Below are 13,552 nucleotides of genomic sequence, written 5' to 3' on the forward strand. Positions count from 1 at the left end.
TTTTTTCAGTGTGGGCTGGGGGTGAGTCTGCAGTCCCTACCTGTAGCAAGTCCCCTGTTAGGTGGAACCAGTCCTGCTTCTCAGCCGCCTGATCTGTGCACACATCTTTAGCTCTACTCAAGCTGCATTTTTAGCTTGGGCTGACCCCGTAGGCGAAGTGTATGGCTGGTGCTCGTACTCGTGCTGTGAAGAGACACTTGCTGCCCTGTGCTGCAGCCTGATGACTAGGCTCTGACAGCTCTGACTCGGTGACTTGCCTCTATGACCATTCAGGAAATCTGTGGCATAGCTGAAAATGGGTTCAAAACCCAGAATGTCTTGAACCACAAGATCCTCCTCCTCTTCCTTTCTCTAGCTGTGAGAAGTTGGTGTCCAGCTTCCTGTGGGATGGAATGAACTATAGTGCCAGTGTGAACCAGCAATGGTCTTTCATTACTGGCCCTACAGGTCATCATGGGCAAACACCTGTAGTGGGTGCACACAACTCCTGTTGATCAAGCTCTGTGTTGAAAATGGGCTTCCAGATAGGAAAAAGTCCCACCGTGTCAGCCATACAGGTTTAATGTTGGTGGGGTTTGCCCTAGAGCAAGCTGAGAAGTAAAAGATGAGATTGATGTGATTACTATTTCTTCAGTTTGATTTTTGGATGATGATTTCCCTTTCCCCACGCCTCCAGCTGTTAATGAAAAACACGTGTTCTTCAAGGCCCTTGCTGATCATGTGCAGCCCTGTTGCTGTTCTTGAGACAGAATGATGGACCCTTTGTAAAGAGATTTATAATAGAAACAGTGAGGAGCTCACAGCTACAGCACCGCTAGTGAACGCTCCCCTGCGCTGACAGTTCATCAGCAAAACCCCTGACCCTTCCACCCTTAATCATCCTTGCTTGTCACTGACATAATTGCCTGATTACAGACTCCTCTCCCCCACCCCTTTCAAACTGAGTGCAATAGTGAATTTGAAAAACAAATTGAAATGAACTGTCCATGCTCTTTTTTTTCGTTCTTTTTTTTTCCCCCCCTTTCCCCTGCATTGAGATGGATCAGGCTAAGATCAGTTTCTTTGTGCAGGAGCAGGGGCTGGGATAGGCTTTCAGGACTCTTTTGCATCGGTGTTTCTTGCATGTGAATGGTGGAGCTGATGTCATTGTGTTATTGATTGGGATGACAAGTTTGGACATAAATCATTAATGTCTGGGAAAGAGAGAGGGAGGGGAAAAAGGCAACCCACACTTGACAGTTTTCTATAAATCTCCTGTTCGTTCCTGCATACGTGATACAGAGGAGGAGACAGTGGGAACAATTTTCCTGTGCAGCCCGAGGACGATGTGCTTTGCCACTGCTGCCTGAACCATCTTCCCCAGAACACGTTTCCATATTCTGCAGAAAATGGCTCATATCATCAGCAACGCTGTCATGCTTGAGCCTGTCTTTGTAGACTTGAGCCAAGGTCAGAAGACTGCCCAGGGGAAGGTCTTGGGTTCTCTTGTTCCCACAGACCTTGCACCCCCAGCAGCATTTCAGACCTGGGCCCAGGAAGGAGTGAGAGTGCAGTGCTTGGGAACTGCCATCCCTCTAGCTCCTTTAACTGCCCACAGGGATTGTTTGGGTGTTTTGGGATGACCGTTTTTCTCATCGATCTTCTTGATTTTGTGCAAAAAGACGGTGCTTAGATCAGTTCATAGCAAATGTCCCCGAGCCAGCAATGCACAAGTGTGCAGGGAGTAGCAGTCATTCGAAACTGCTGTCACATAAGTTCTTCTCAGCAAAACAGACAGCAAATAGCTGAGAGAGAGAGGAAACCCACGAGATAGTTGTACCATTTGCCTGTATGCCTTGTCCCTGCACAAAGTTCATCTAGATGAGTCAGATTATCAGTTCAGACAGCAAGGAAATAAACGGTGTCTGTCAGAGGTTAGCAAATGCAAGTATTGGTGAGCAGATGATGTTTGCAGTGTAAATAGTTTAGTGGTGGTCTGTCCTGGTACCTATGGGGAATCTTGTGATGTGTGGAAAGAGGGAAACATGAAAAGTGCCTCGTAGGAGGGAAGTAGAGAAGGAAGTGACATTCCCTTTCTGAAAGCATAGCTCTGATCCTCCTCTTCTCCCCTTGCAGCCGAGCTCACCTCCGCCTGTGTCTAGAACGCTTGAAAGTTCTGATACCGCTAGGACCAGACTGCACCAGGCACACAACGCTTGGGCTGCTCAACAAAGCCAAAGCACATATCAAGGTAAGAGCTGCTTTTCCCACCTGCTTTGTCTGGGCTGTTGGGAAGTGCAATTCCATTGCTCACTCTTGCTGCCTAGAGGTAACTCTGTTGAAGGAGATTAACACCTTTTTAAAAACAATAAAAAGAAAAAGCAAGCAAGTCTTGCCCTCTTGGTTAATCATTTATCATTGCTACAAGCCACATTGTTAAGAGTCCATAATGAACTCTGTTAACTATGGAAATGATTGATTTGGAGAGCAGGGGTCTTGTTCTGTGTTGTGATCATTCGTTGACAGCTGCATCTCTTTAAAGGAAAATATACCTACCATTGAATGACTGCCTTTTGATGGGAAATGCAGGTTTTTTTCTGATGTGCTAGTGAGTTTCCACTGCAGAAGCATTAGCACAAACCACAAGAGCATGAGAGAGGGTTGGCTTGCTGGGGTTTCTTGTGTGAACCTGCCAGCTAGCCCAGCGCTCGGCTAGATTCACTTTTGGCAAAGCGAAGCATGAAAAGAAAATGCAGCATTGTCAGTATCTGGAAGAGGCTGAAACTCTTTGTTGCAGGTCAGGATAGCGGGAGGGAGGATGGGTGGTGAAGAAGAAAAAGCACTGCCAAAGGGACAGAGTTAGCCTGAAATGACTCCTCCTTATGCAATGAGCTTGTTGTAGGAAACAAAGAACAGTGCCCTGGTAGATTTCCCAGCTGTGATCAAAGAAATCTGTAGTAGGTTATGTAAATCGCTTACTGAATAGAAAACTGTTTCTGAGAAATCCTGCTAAACCATGCAGCAAGGAACACAGAACTCCCAGGGCACGTTTTTATGTTACAGTGGATCATAACAAACCCTGGTTTGGTTTGGTTAAGGGAATTGAGGCCCCTTCGTGGACAGATTCGGTAATGCAAGTGGCTGAACCCATGTGGAATGACCCACAAACTGCTACAATTCAAATAATTTCCCCTGGAGACGCTCTGTCCTCAGAGACTTTTTATACTAATGTGTATGATTTATCAGGACTTGGGAGGTGGAAAAGATGTGAGGAGATGGCATTGCTTTTGGAGACTGCAAGGTAGCTTGGTTCAGGGCGCTTTTGCAGCTTAAATCCTTCTGGGACCTGGGAAGGTCTAAGCAAAGCAGGTGGCTGGGCAGTGGAGGTGGGAGGGAAGGAGAAAAGGATGAAACTAATTATTGAGTCATATTTGATCATGTCAGAAACTTGAAGAGGCTGAGAGGAGAAGCCAGCACCAGCTTGAGAACCTGGAACGAGAACAAAGATTCCTAAAGAGAAGACTGGAACAACTACAGGGTCCTCAGGAGATAGAGCGAATACGAATGGACAGCATTGGATCTACCATTTCCTCGGATCGCTCAGACTCGGAGCGAGGTGGGTGTCGCTGAACTAGCACTGAATCCCCAGGACTCTGTGAAACGAGGGCATGAGATTCATCCATTTCTTGTCTCTCAGCTACCCCCTTCTTGTGGCCTTTGGTACTTAGGCTACTGATTTTGCTCACACACATGCACATACACACACACAGACACACATATACATACGTGTGTGTATATATATATATATATATATATATATGAAGAGTTTATAAGTCTGGAAGAGGTGTTGTTATTGTCAACTTGAGCTGGTTTCTGTGACATTTAAAGTGACGTCTTTCTCTGAAAAGCTCTCTAAAATGCCAAAGCATTAGTTAGGAAAAATAACATGATCACAAGATGGTAGCTAAATACCTGATGGTAAAGTTGAGATATCCATTGTGCTCTTTGGTCTACTGAATCTCTCGGCAACACAAAGAGGAAAATCTAAGAAGATATTAGTGAGATCAAAGCAGTGTCCAGCTACTTATTCTGTCTTTGGGCCATGGTATAACCAGGTTACCATGGTACAACCAAGCAAATTGCCTCTTAAAATTCCCAGAGTCATTCTACACACACCCCTCCCTTCTTTTCCCCCAAGCTTCCCATAGAGTTCATCTCCTTAGTTAAAACTGGATAGAGATGATCTAAATGGCTAACTTGAATTCAAACAATTTTCTTTTTTTTAAATATCTCTGCTGAGGAGAGATATTTAGGCAAAATAGATGGTTTGATATTTATTGACAGACCCAAAAGATGCTGTATAGTTTAGTGTGAGTCTGTAGTTTAAAAAAAAATTCTTTTGGAAAATTCCTAAACATTATGGGAAACAAGATACCTGGTTACCTAGATTTCTGCTTTCTAAATCCTTCTTAAAAATAAGATTTATGTTCTGAAGTCCACTGAGCATCTGTGAGTAACCCAGATCCCCATGGCAATGCATTGTAATGCCCTATATGAGTGGTCCTGGCTTTGGCAACATAATATCAAGCAAGTAGCATGTTTTGGGGTATCTTCATGCTCTGTTTTCTCTGTTGCCGTCAGTTCTGTTTCTTTTTGTTTCCAACACTGGGGTAGTAGAGCTCCACAGGAAGAGGTAGTGGAACAAGTTCAGTGCGTGGGGTGGCCCACCTATGCTCATAGTGTGGCCTGCATGCTGGAGGAGTCAAACCCCTTTGCCAAGTCCCTAAGACAAACTCCCAAGCTGTTATCTAGTCTTTTTATAAATCATGTCCACAGCCCATCCCATTCCAGGGAGAACACTAAACATCTTCCTGCCGGACTGCTGCTTCATCCCTGACTGGGGGAGTCCCAGCAGCTCGCTGGCTTGAAGGGAGCAGGCGCTAACCTGTGTGCATTTCTCTCATTTTTCTTTTTAGAAGAGATTGAAGTGGACGTTGAAAGCACAGAGTTCTCCCATGGAGAAGTGGACAATATCAGCACAACCAGCATCAGTGACATTGATGATCACAGCAGCTTGCAGAGTATTGGGAGTGACGAGGGTTACTCCAGCGCCAGTGTCAAGCTCTCGTTTGCTTCCTAGAACCAAGTGAGACAACAGTGCAGGGTGAATGATTTCACTGGGGTGATCAAACTGGGTCCTAGATGCCAGTATCCTCTTTCAGAAGTGACATATTGACAGCTAGTCCTGGAGAGACCTGTATATAAAGCTTTTTGGATAAAGGAAGCCTCCACAGAAACCCACATGTGTTCATTTGGTCATGTTACCAATCCCAATTCCTGCTGGCAAAAAGTTAGACCAAACACTAGTCCCTCTGAAGTCAGTGAAATCTGTTTGTTTCTGTGGGACCTGGATCTAGACCTTAGTGATGAAACACTTTGTTTTGAATTTATTTGTTTGAAAGAGGATACTATAGACTCATCCCTCTCTTTCTGTCATGAGATCTGAGAAATGTCAGTTTCTTATATTGCATTCAGGTTGAACAACCTAGTTGAGGCCCTTCTGAAGAGCTTTTGTGGTCCTAAAAGGACCGTGTCCTACAGTTTATCACAATCCAATGCCGTCGTAATGTAGTAGGAAATCTAAGAAGGCTTACGTAGCCTAGGAGTAACAATGACGATAATGATTAAGGTCTCATTCTGTGCCCAGAGAGAGAGGGGCAGCAAAGAGAGATGTTCAGGAGAGAACACCATTCAGCTCAGCTTTCTGTTGGACATCATTTAAAAAGCAAGTACCTCTGATGCGTGGCTAAAGCAAGAGGTACACGCTTGTAATCTACCAGCACATCGTGGGCTGTGTCATGCCTCAGGCTGTGACACCGACAGCAGATCTCCCGATAGATGCGTGCTCGTACACGGGCACACAACCAGATGAGGACAGAAAGAAACCAGCACATACGAGAGGTGATATGCCAGAAAGTCATGCCCAGATACTGAGCCACTATGACCTTTTTATTTGAAGAGATTTTTTGATAAACATTTGTAAATGTGTTGGGAGGGAAAACACCCCAAGTCTGATGCGTCTTTTTAGAGCTTGTCCATAAGAAACCTTAGATGTCTTTTATATGAATTTATGCCATGAAAAGATCTCTGTTTTGATGAAGCACTTGACCCAATGAAATGCGAAGATGCTTTTTGCCATGCACACAATGGATGAAGGCTGTGCTAGCTGGAAGAGGCCAGGTTTGGTGGGGGTTTCTTCAGTTTTCTTTTTAGAATCATTCCCTTTGCTGACTTTTGAAGTTCCAGTCCAGTAGTTAACCTAGTTAAGCTCAGCACGTCTCTCATGTTAATGTAACGTTTTGACTGCACGTCCTGTTCCCAAGGGCCTTGCCATCTTATCTGTGCAGGTGCTGTTAAGAGCTATTATAGCGAATGTTTTCTAATTTTCTTGGAGATGAGCATTCTAACCTGCACTTTGAGGGCTTTGCTTTTTTTATTTTTGTCTTTTTAATGGCCAGGATTATTTTTTTTTCCAAGTTTTAAAAACCTTAGTAGAGTCCTCACCTATGGCATTGTTTGAAACTTTGTATATCCTTAAGTAATTTAACTACCCCTCATTACTAAGAAAAAAAAAAGAGGAAAAAAATGCTTTATAAAATTCATAACTTATTGCTGATTTGAATGGGTTGTTAATTTCAGTCCTTTAGATTTTTATTTTATTGTTTTAGGTAGGGTTGGGCAAAAAGAGGTAAAATAAAATAAAAAAATAAAGACAACCATATTTAGCAGTGCAGTGGAATTGTGTTTAAATGTTAGCATATGGTCCCCATTAAAGTAGCACTTTAATGCCATTAAACATTTCTGTATCTGAAATGAGTCGTGTTCTTCCATCTTGGTCATTCGTATCACTTTAGCCAACTCTTTGTTCTTCTTGTGCCCTTCGATCCTGCAATGAGAAGATCCTGAGCAAGTCTGCTGTAGAGTTTTGCATTATGATAAGTTGCCTGTGTTGAAATATTTTGATGTTTCCCCCACTCTCCTCCAAAATGTGTCATCCCCTGTAAGAGGCATAACACACGTGCTTGAGTAGAGAAGTAATCTTTCCATGGCTGTAATGGATGATTTCTGTTTGTTTTGGGTTTTTTAAATTAATTTGCTTACTAAGTCTGGATCGCATTGCTGTTGTTAAATCTGTTTTCCCCTGTGTGTATGCAATCCAGTGGCTCAGTACATCTGTTCTTCTTCCTTCTGGGAGGTGACCTGGCAGGAGCAGGAGTCTGCCACAGCCTGAACTGAGCTCTGGATTAACAAATGGGGCCTGAGGGTTTTCAAAGAAGAAATGCTGCTTGGATTTATGTTTGGGGTCCATATAATCTCTGGATGACACAAAGTTTGGGACAGTCTTCTGAGTGGTGAAAAGTGGGAAACTTTAGCAAGGCCTTATTTATTTATTCGTTATTATTCTCCTTGAAACTGTTGACCACTGGCAGCCCGTGTGCTGAGCAGTTGAATACCAGTGGGATTTATTTATTTATGACCCTTTTTCTGTAGCTGTCTCAGCACCTCCCCTCCTTTCTGTTATTCCTGTTTGTTTTAAATGGCCACTTGGGAAAGAAATATCACAGCTGAGAAATACTAAAGTTCAAGGGGTGGGGAATGGCTTTGCTCTCCTAGTTGGTATAAAACAGTGACGTGTCTATGGTTAGAATGAACATGTCTGCAATGTTTCCTTGTATGCTCCAGGGCCAGTTTGGTATCTCCTACCTTTTTTAGCATTGTGGTCGTGAAGGGGTCTTGATAACAAGTGCAAATATAATGGGGAAAAAAATGTAGCAGGAGATGAGCTTCCATCACCAGCCACCTGCCTGACCGCTCAGCTAGCAGCAGTGGTCCTGCCAGGAAGAGGACCAAGGATAAAACAAAATTAAGAGCCTTTATAATAACTGCTAAAGACATGGGCTTGGTTGCTCTGGTGCTGGGGAGTTCTCTGTGGCAGGTCTTAGCAGATTTCAGCTGGAGTTTGGATAGTTTCTTATGTGACGGAAACATTTCTCTGGCTTTTTGGGGCTGTCTTGCACTGCTTTATTACTGCACTGTGGACTCTGGCCTTTTCTGTATGCTTGCTCCTCACGCGGTCTGTCACGCTCCTCACGTCCCCCTTCGTTGGGCTGCTCTGTTGTGTCGAAATGTTCAGGATGACTCATTTGCTCAGAGAAGTTGCTGTAAGTTTCTTTCAGATGATTGTACAGGCCAATTTGTGTGGTTATGCAGGACGTCAGTTAAATGATCATAATAGTTCCTTCTGCTTAAAAATGCATGAATCTCCTGAATTGTCTCTGTGGCAAGCCAGAATAGTCCCGTGTGCCAGATCTGCTTTAAGGTCATACCACTTTTCAAAGTACCATCAAAGTTTGTACTAGCCAGCCTGAAATCTTGTCAAACAGAGTGAGTGTCCAAAGGTGCAGATCCAGACCCTTCATGGTTAAGTCTCTCTTACCCTTTGGAAGCTGAGGTGGTCCCTCATACTACTGAACTCTAAGAGATCCAACAGAGCAAGTCAAATTTACTGGTTTTCCCCAGAAAAGTGCTCACAGAAGCTTACTGTCTGTGTTGTCCAAACTCTGTCCTTAAAACAAAGAAAAAAAAGAAAAAAAAAATTCATTCACCCCAAAAGATAAAGCCATTAAAGCATGTTGCTGTTTGGGTTCCCAACTCTAGTGTTTTTTTTAATACACAACTCTGTGGGATTTGTGCTGCTTCTGAGGCCTCATTTTACTCCTCTGCAAGTAGAGAGTAAAGTGAAACACTTCACTCCCAGTCTTCTCTGTGGCCCTAGGTGTCTGCCCGCCACATTAACTCTAGTTTCATCCAGAATAACACTTCTTCTCACCACATGGTAATTTGGGCTTGGAATCACATTATCCCTTCATCTTTGCAAAACTGCTTGATGTTTTTTTATGGCTTGCTTTATGGGTGCAATTGTTTTTCTGCTTTTTTTTTTTGTGTTTGTAGAGTAACAGAAGTCCTAAATCTGTTCTCTGCTTAATTTTACAAGAATCCAGTGACTTTTCGTGTAAAAACAGAATTGGATGTGCTTTCCTTAGGCAGCTTGCCCAAGTACACACACATGCACACACGCACAGCTCCCTCATCAGCTCATTCTGTCAAGTCCTCCCTCTGTAAATTAGATCCCCAGTGGGTCCTTTTGCTACGGACAAACCCATTAAAAAGACCATCCAGCATTTTCCTTCTTTTGACACAAGCATATTACAGTGTGTCATCTCGTGTCTGCAGACAAGGTGGAGATGACTATCTGGCTGCATTTGTCATGGTTATCCTGTGGCGAGTTGTCACTTGAAGGTCATTTTAATGTCCGTTCCATTAGAGGCATGTCAGTGACGAAGGTGGTCTCAAATCCATCTGTCTCAAGAAATCTGTAGGTCAATAGAAATGGGGTTAACTCTACAGATCTATCATTTTCCTGGTTTTGGGGTTGTGTTTTCCTTTTGTTTGTTTGTTTGCTACCATCTGTTTCTGGCCTGTGAGCTCCAGCCTCCTGCTTTTCTGCTCTTTGTTCTCTTTTACTTGCTGCTCCCTGTTTGTAGTCTTGTCTTTCTGTGTTGAAATGGATGAAACATTTGGCTTCAGTGGAAGTGGGATCAGTCACGTGCACTAAATGGAGATAGTCCTTCCTCCCCCCCACCCCCCCAGGATCGTAAGCTTTTGTTGTTGTGTATTTTCTGGCACCAGCCGTACATCATTGGAAAGAGAAACTGGGGTCACTTACTGGAAGATATTGGTAAAACCCAGGACTTGGTTCTGAGGTTAGAGAGGTGATAATATTACTAATGAAAAAGAAGTCCATAAATAACAGAATGAAGTCTGATGTTTTTTCCTGGGGCTTTGTCCTGTGGAGAGATTCTCTGATGAGCGATAAATTCTGTGACCTGACAGTGACTGAAACTCCTCTGCATCCACAATACAGTCTGTGAATTGTCCTGTGGGACCCTCGGGGAAGAGGAGTGCGTCCTTCTTCCTTGCTGTTCCCCAGTCTGCACAAAATATCTAGAAAATACTGGTGCGCTGTCAAATTTGCTTGAAATCGGCCAACAGATCAGAGTAATGTTTGGGAGGACGAACATGGGAGAGGAGAGTCATTGTCTGCATACACAACGTTTTCCTTTGGAGTGACCTGTTACAGACAGGCAGGTTGTTTCACTGGGGATAACACATCAGCACTGACCCCTGCTCGTCTGCTCATTTCCTCCTGAAAAGAGGGCTGATCCTTTAAGTATTAGGCAGAAGCAGACATAAGGAGTCTATGGGTATTGATGCTGTGGCCGTGGTACTAAATATGTAGTATTTAGGGTTTCTGTTTGCTGTGTTGCTGTGTTTGACTAAAACTAAAGTGTTGTCTCACAAGGAGGGACACTCGTATGAGGTCCCTTCAAAAATGTCAAGGATCGGGAATTGCTGAACAGCCTTTGGGAAGGGTGGATGAGTCCTGTGAGGTGTGTGCATACAGGGCTGATGATGGAGTCACATGGTGCTGCTGGCCTGATGGATGTGGGTCAAAGGTGTGGAATGTCATTTTGTTTCAGAAGGATCTTCAGCATTAACCATGCTGTAAGGGCTATGGGTAATGTTTTAATTTACTTTTGCCACACTGGAAAAAGTCAGCCCCTTAGTTTGTGTGTGATCCCCGCAAGGCCCAGAGCAAGCTGGTGTGGTGAGCTGGTTCATTTGGCCTTTAACAAGTCATTCAGCACCTTGGCTTGTAGTCTGCTGTGCTGCAGTCACGTGCTGAAGCTTCGTTTTAATACAGCATTTACTCAACGGAGACAAAGTGCTGCAGAGGACTGATGTTGGTCTTCAGCGGGTCAAGGGAAGGCAGCTGGCTTCTGTACGTTCCTGGGGAGCACAGGGTGGCTTTTAAGGCCATGAAGGGTAGTCATGTGCTGGAGATGTGGTGGTTCAGAGGAATCAGGCAAAGAGGAATGCTGAGGCAGTGGCTCTGAGCACTAGCAGTAATGCTAGTCTCACCTCAGGGGCGCTCCCAGGTTGGGGTTCTCTGCAATAAGGTCCTCTGGGACATTTCGCCATACAGATATGACTGTAGCATGGACATTGGCATTTCTTGTTGCCTTCCAGAAAGCAATAGCTCTAGCGTGCCTCCTCTGCGAGGTGATAGTTACAGGGCTGGTTTGAGAGAAGACAGATTTAGTGTTCATCTGTTCCCCCGCCCTGTGATTCCCACTGAGAGAAATGCTAGTGAGCCAGCAAGCCACTCCGTGCTTGTGCAGCTTTGGGCCAAATTCACCCCTTCTCTAAGGCCTCATTGTGATGTGAACATTGCAGCAGGGCTGCATTTCAGCAAGGATTAAATTTGATCTTGAGGGCCGTTGCAGCAAAGCAGGATAAACCATCAAAGGAATTTAAAGTGTTTTATGGTAGTTGTAACGCTGGTTGCTAGTCAGAATGTACACAGACCTCGTTCATGACTTGAGCTACCAGTGCTCTAGCTAGTGCTCAGTTTAGCTAAGGCTAGGAAGTTCTTTCCATTTAACCCCTTTTCAAAAATACTTGTCTCAAAACAATGAATTGTTTTGGATCTCTTCTTGGAAGCCTTGATGGGGAAAGATAAAAGCTCTTTCCTCTCCTGTACAAAATAGTACTTATTGCCCTAGGGACTACCTGTTCAGCAGGTCTGCTAAAAGTGTGAGCTTTAAAACTTAGCGTCACTTGTATTCCTCACAGAGAACTTCCCTTTGGGAAGGAACATCACCTTTCAGTCTAGCTGAGAGCAAGACATTGTCCTGTCAGCATCCATCACGGGAAAAAAAGCTTTGCACTTCTGTCCAGACCAAGGCATCATGGCAAGGCGAGGTCAGCGTAGGAAGGTAATTGCTTTACAAAAGGAAATAATGTGTGTTTATATAAAATGGGCTTTTGGGTAGCAGAGCCTTCAGCTCGAGGCCAGAGTTTTGACATATCAGTGAAGCTGCTTAATCAGGTCGTATGTTAACAGGTCACTAGTTTGGGTATCACCTGGCATGGATGCTTACCACAGGCCTCATGCAAACGTCCCTCCTTATTTTGCAATCTAAGTGAAGCTTTTTAAGAGTTCAGATAAAGACTGGACAAATTGCAGTGCACAGAGCAGCACCAGCTGCAAGGCAGTGATGCATTTTCCCAGAGGCCAGGCTTTTAGTGGAACTGTAGTGAGACATGTGGGTGCTGGTTGTTTCACAAAATACTGCCACAGTGCTGATTCAGGCAAGTGGAACGTCAGTGGGAAGTACAGAAGTTTGCTATTGGTTTTGCCTTCTAAACATCTCCAGCATTGAATTGCAATCTTTTAAGTCCTTTTTTGTAGCTACAAACCTCTGAGACCAAGCATCTACAGAAATACGTGACACAATACTCTCACTCTGGCTCAGGGAAAGCAAAAGAGAAATGGGCTGCCCTGACCATGAAAATTTCAGAGTTGCTACTCTGAAGACTGTTCTAAATACTTAAACTGACTACAGCAGTCCCAGATTTGTGAGCCAGAGTTATGCCGGTGTAATTTCCCCAACAGATTACAATTTGTACAAGACTCAGGCTGTGCTAGATGAACCATTTCCTGTAGTAACTTACTTGTAAGAGGAAACATGCATCCCATACCGGTCATCTTGCACAGTATCCTCCATCTGAAAGGAACAAATCTGTGTTCTCCAACAAATATAGCTTCCATAATGTCTCTAGCTTAGTGGTTTTGCACTCTTTACTTTTACACTTAACTAACTTTCCCTCTGTCATTTCAGTATGTCTCAGTACTGTCTGCTCTACAGTAGGATTTGCTGGCACTGGGGTTGGTACTTATTCTGCTTGCTGAGAGGCCCAGAAGTCAATGCAGAACATGAGCTCTGAAAAATCAGGTTTGTTATTGTTTAGAGCAGCTAATAAAACTGGGAAATAAATTATTATTTAAAAAAAACCCAAATCAATACCAAACACTTTCAGCCACACATTTCAGGTCACTTCAGCATTTGTAAAATAAGGAACTTTTTTGTTTGTTTGTTTTGCAAATTACCAGCATTGCTTAACTCATGATTTTTTTTTTTTCTATGTGAATTTCTCAAGACACTTTACTAAGACAGTTTTCCAAAGCCAGACTACACAAATTGGCCTGATCCTGCAGATGTAGAAACATCATTAAAAAAAAAAATAAATCAAGTGCCACAAGGACTGGCTGTGTGGCCAAGGTGGCAGTTTTGGTGGGTTCTTTTATTTATACAAGTTGTCTTCAAAATGTTCTCTCTCCCATTGATGAGACCACCCCAGCCACAGTGGTATTACTGTGTCACTGTCTATTCCAGGTAAGGCATTTAAGAAAAAAGTTTTTCTATGCAAAAGAAAATGTAAACCCCCTGCTACAAGTGAAGATGAGGAATCAAGCAAGATCTATTTCATCTTAGAGTGACTTGATTCACTTTTGTGTATTACCTTCTGTCCATCAGATTCTATACTTACTGCTTCCCTCATCATTTCCTGTCCCCCCCACATGTATACATTCACTTTGTCAAATGTG

General features: G+C 43.6%; 1 protein-coding gene across 2 annotated transcripts in view; it reads left to right on the forward strand.

Moving 5' to 3' along the window:
- MXI1 (MAX interactor 1, dimerization protein) overlaps positions 1-6,852 on the forward strand; it is a 57,328-nt gene extending 50,476 nt beyond the window's left edge. For both annotated transcript variants that reach the window (XM_068398690.1, XM_068398691.1), the window contains exons 4-6: positions 2,116-2,230; positions 3,424-3,595; positions 4,956-6,852. In XM_068398690.1, coding sequence (XP_068254791.1) covers positions 2,116-2,230; positions 3,424-3,595; positions 4,956-5,119 — 451 coding nt within the window. In that variant the 3' untranslated portion in view covers positions 5,120-6,852. The remainder of the gene's footprint in view (positions 1-2,115; positions 2,231-3,423; positions 3,596-4,955) is intronic.
- The last annotated feature ends 6,700 nt before the right edge of the window (positions 6,853-13,552 follow it).

Source organism: Nyctibius grandis, chromosome 4 (assembly GCF_013368605.1).
Source record: "Nyctibius grandis isolate bNycGra1 chromosome 4, bNycGra1.pri, whole genome shotgun sequence".
NCBI classification, from domain to species: Eukaryota; Metazoa; Chordata; class Aves; order Nyctibiiformes; family Nyctibiidae; genus Nyctibius; species Nyctibius grandis.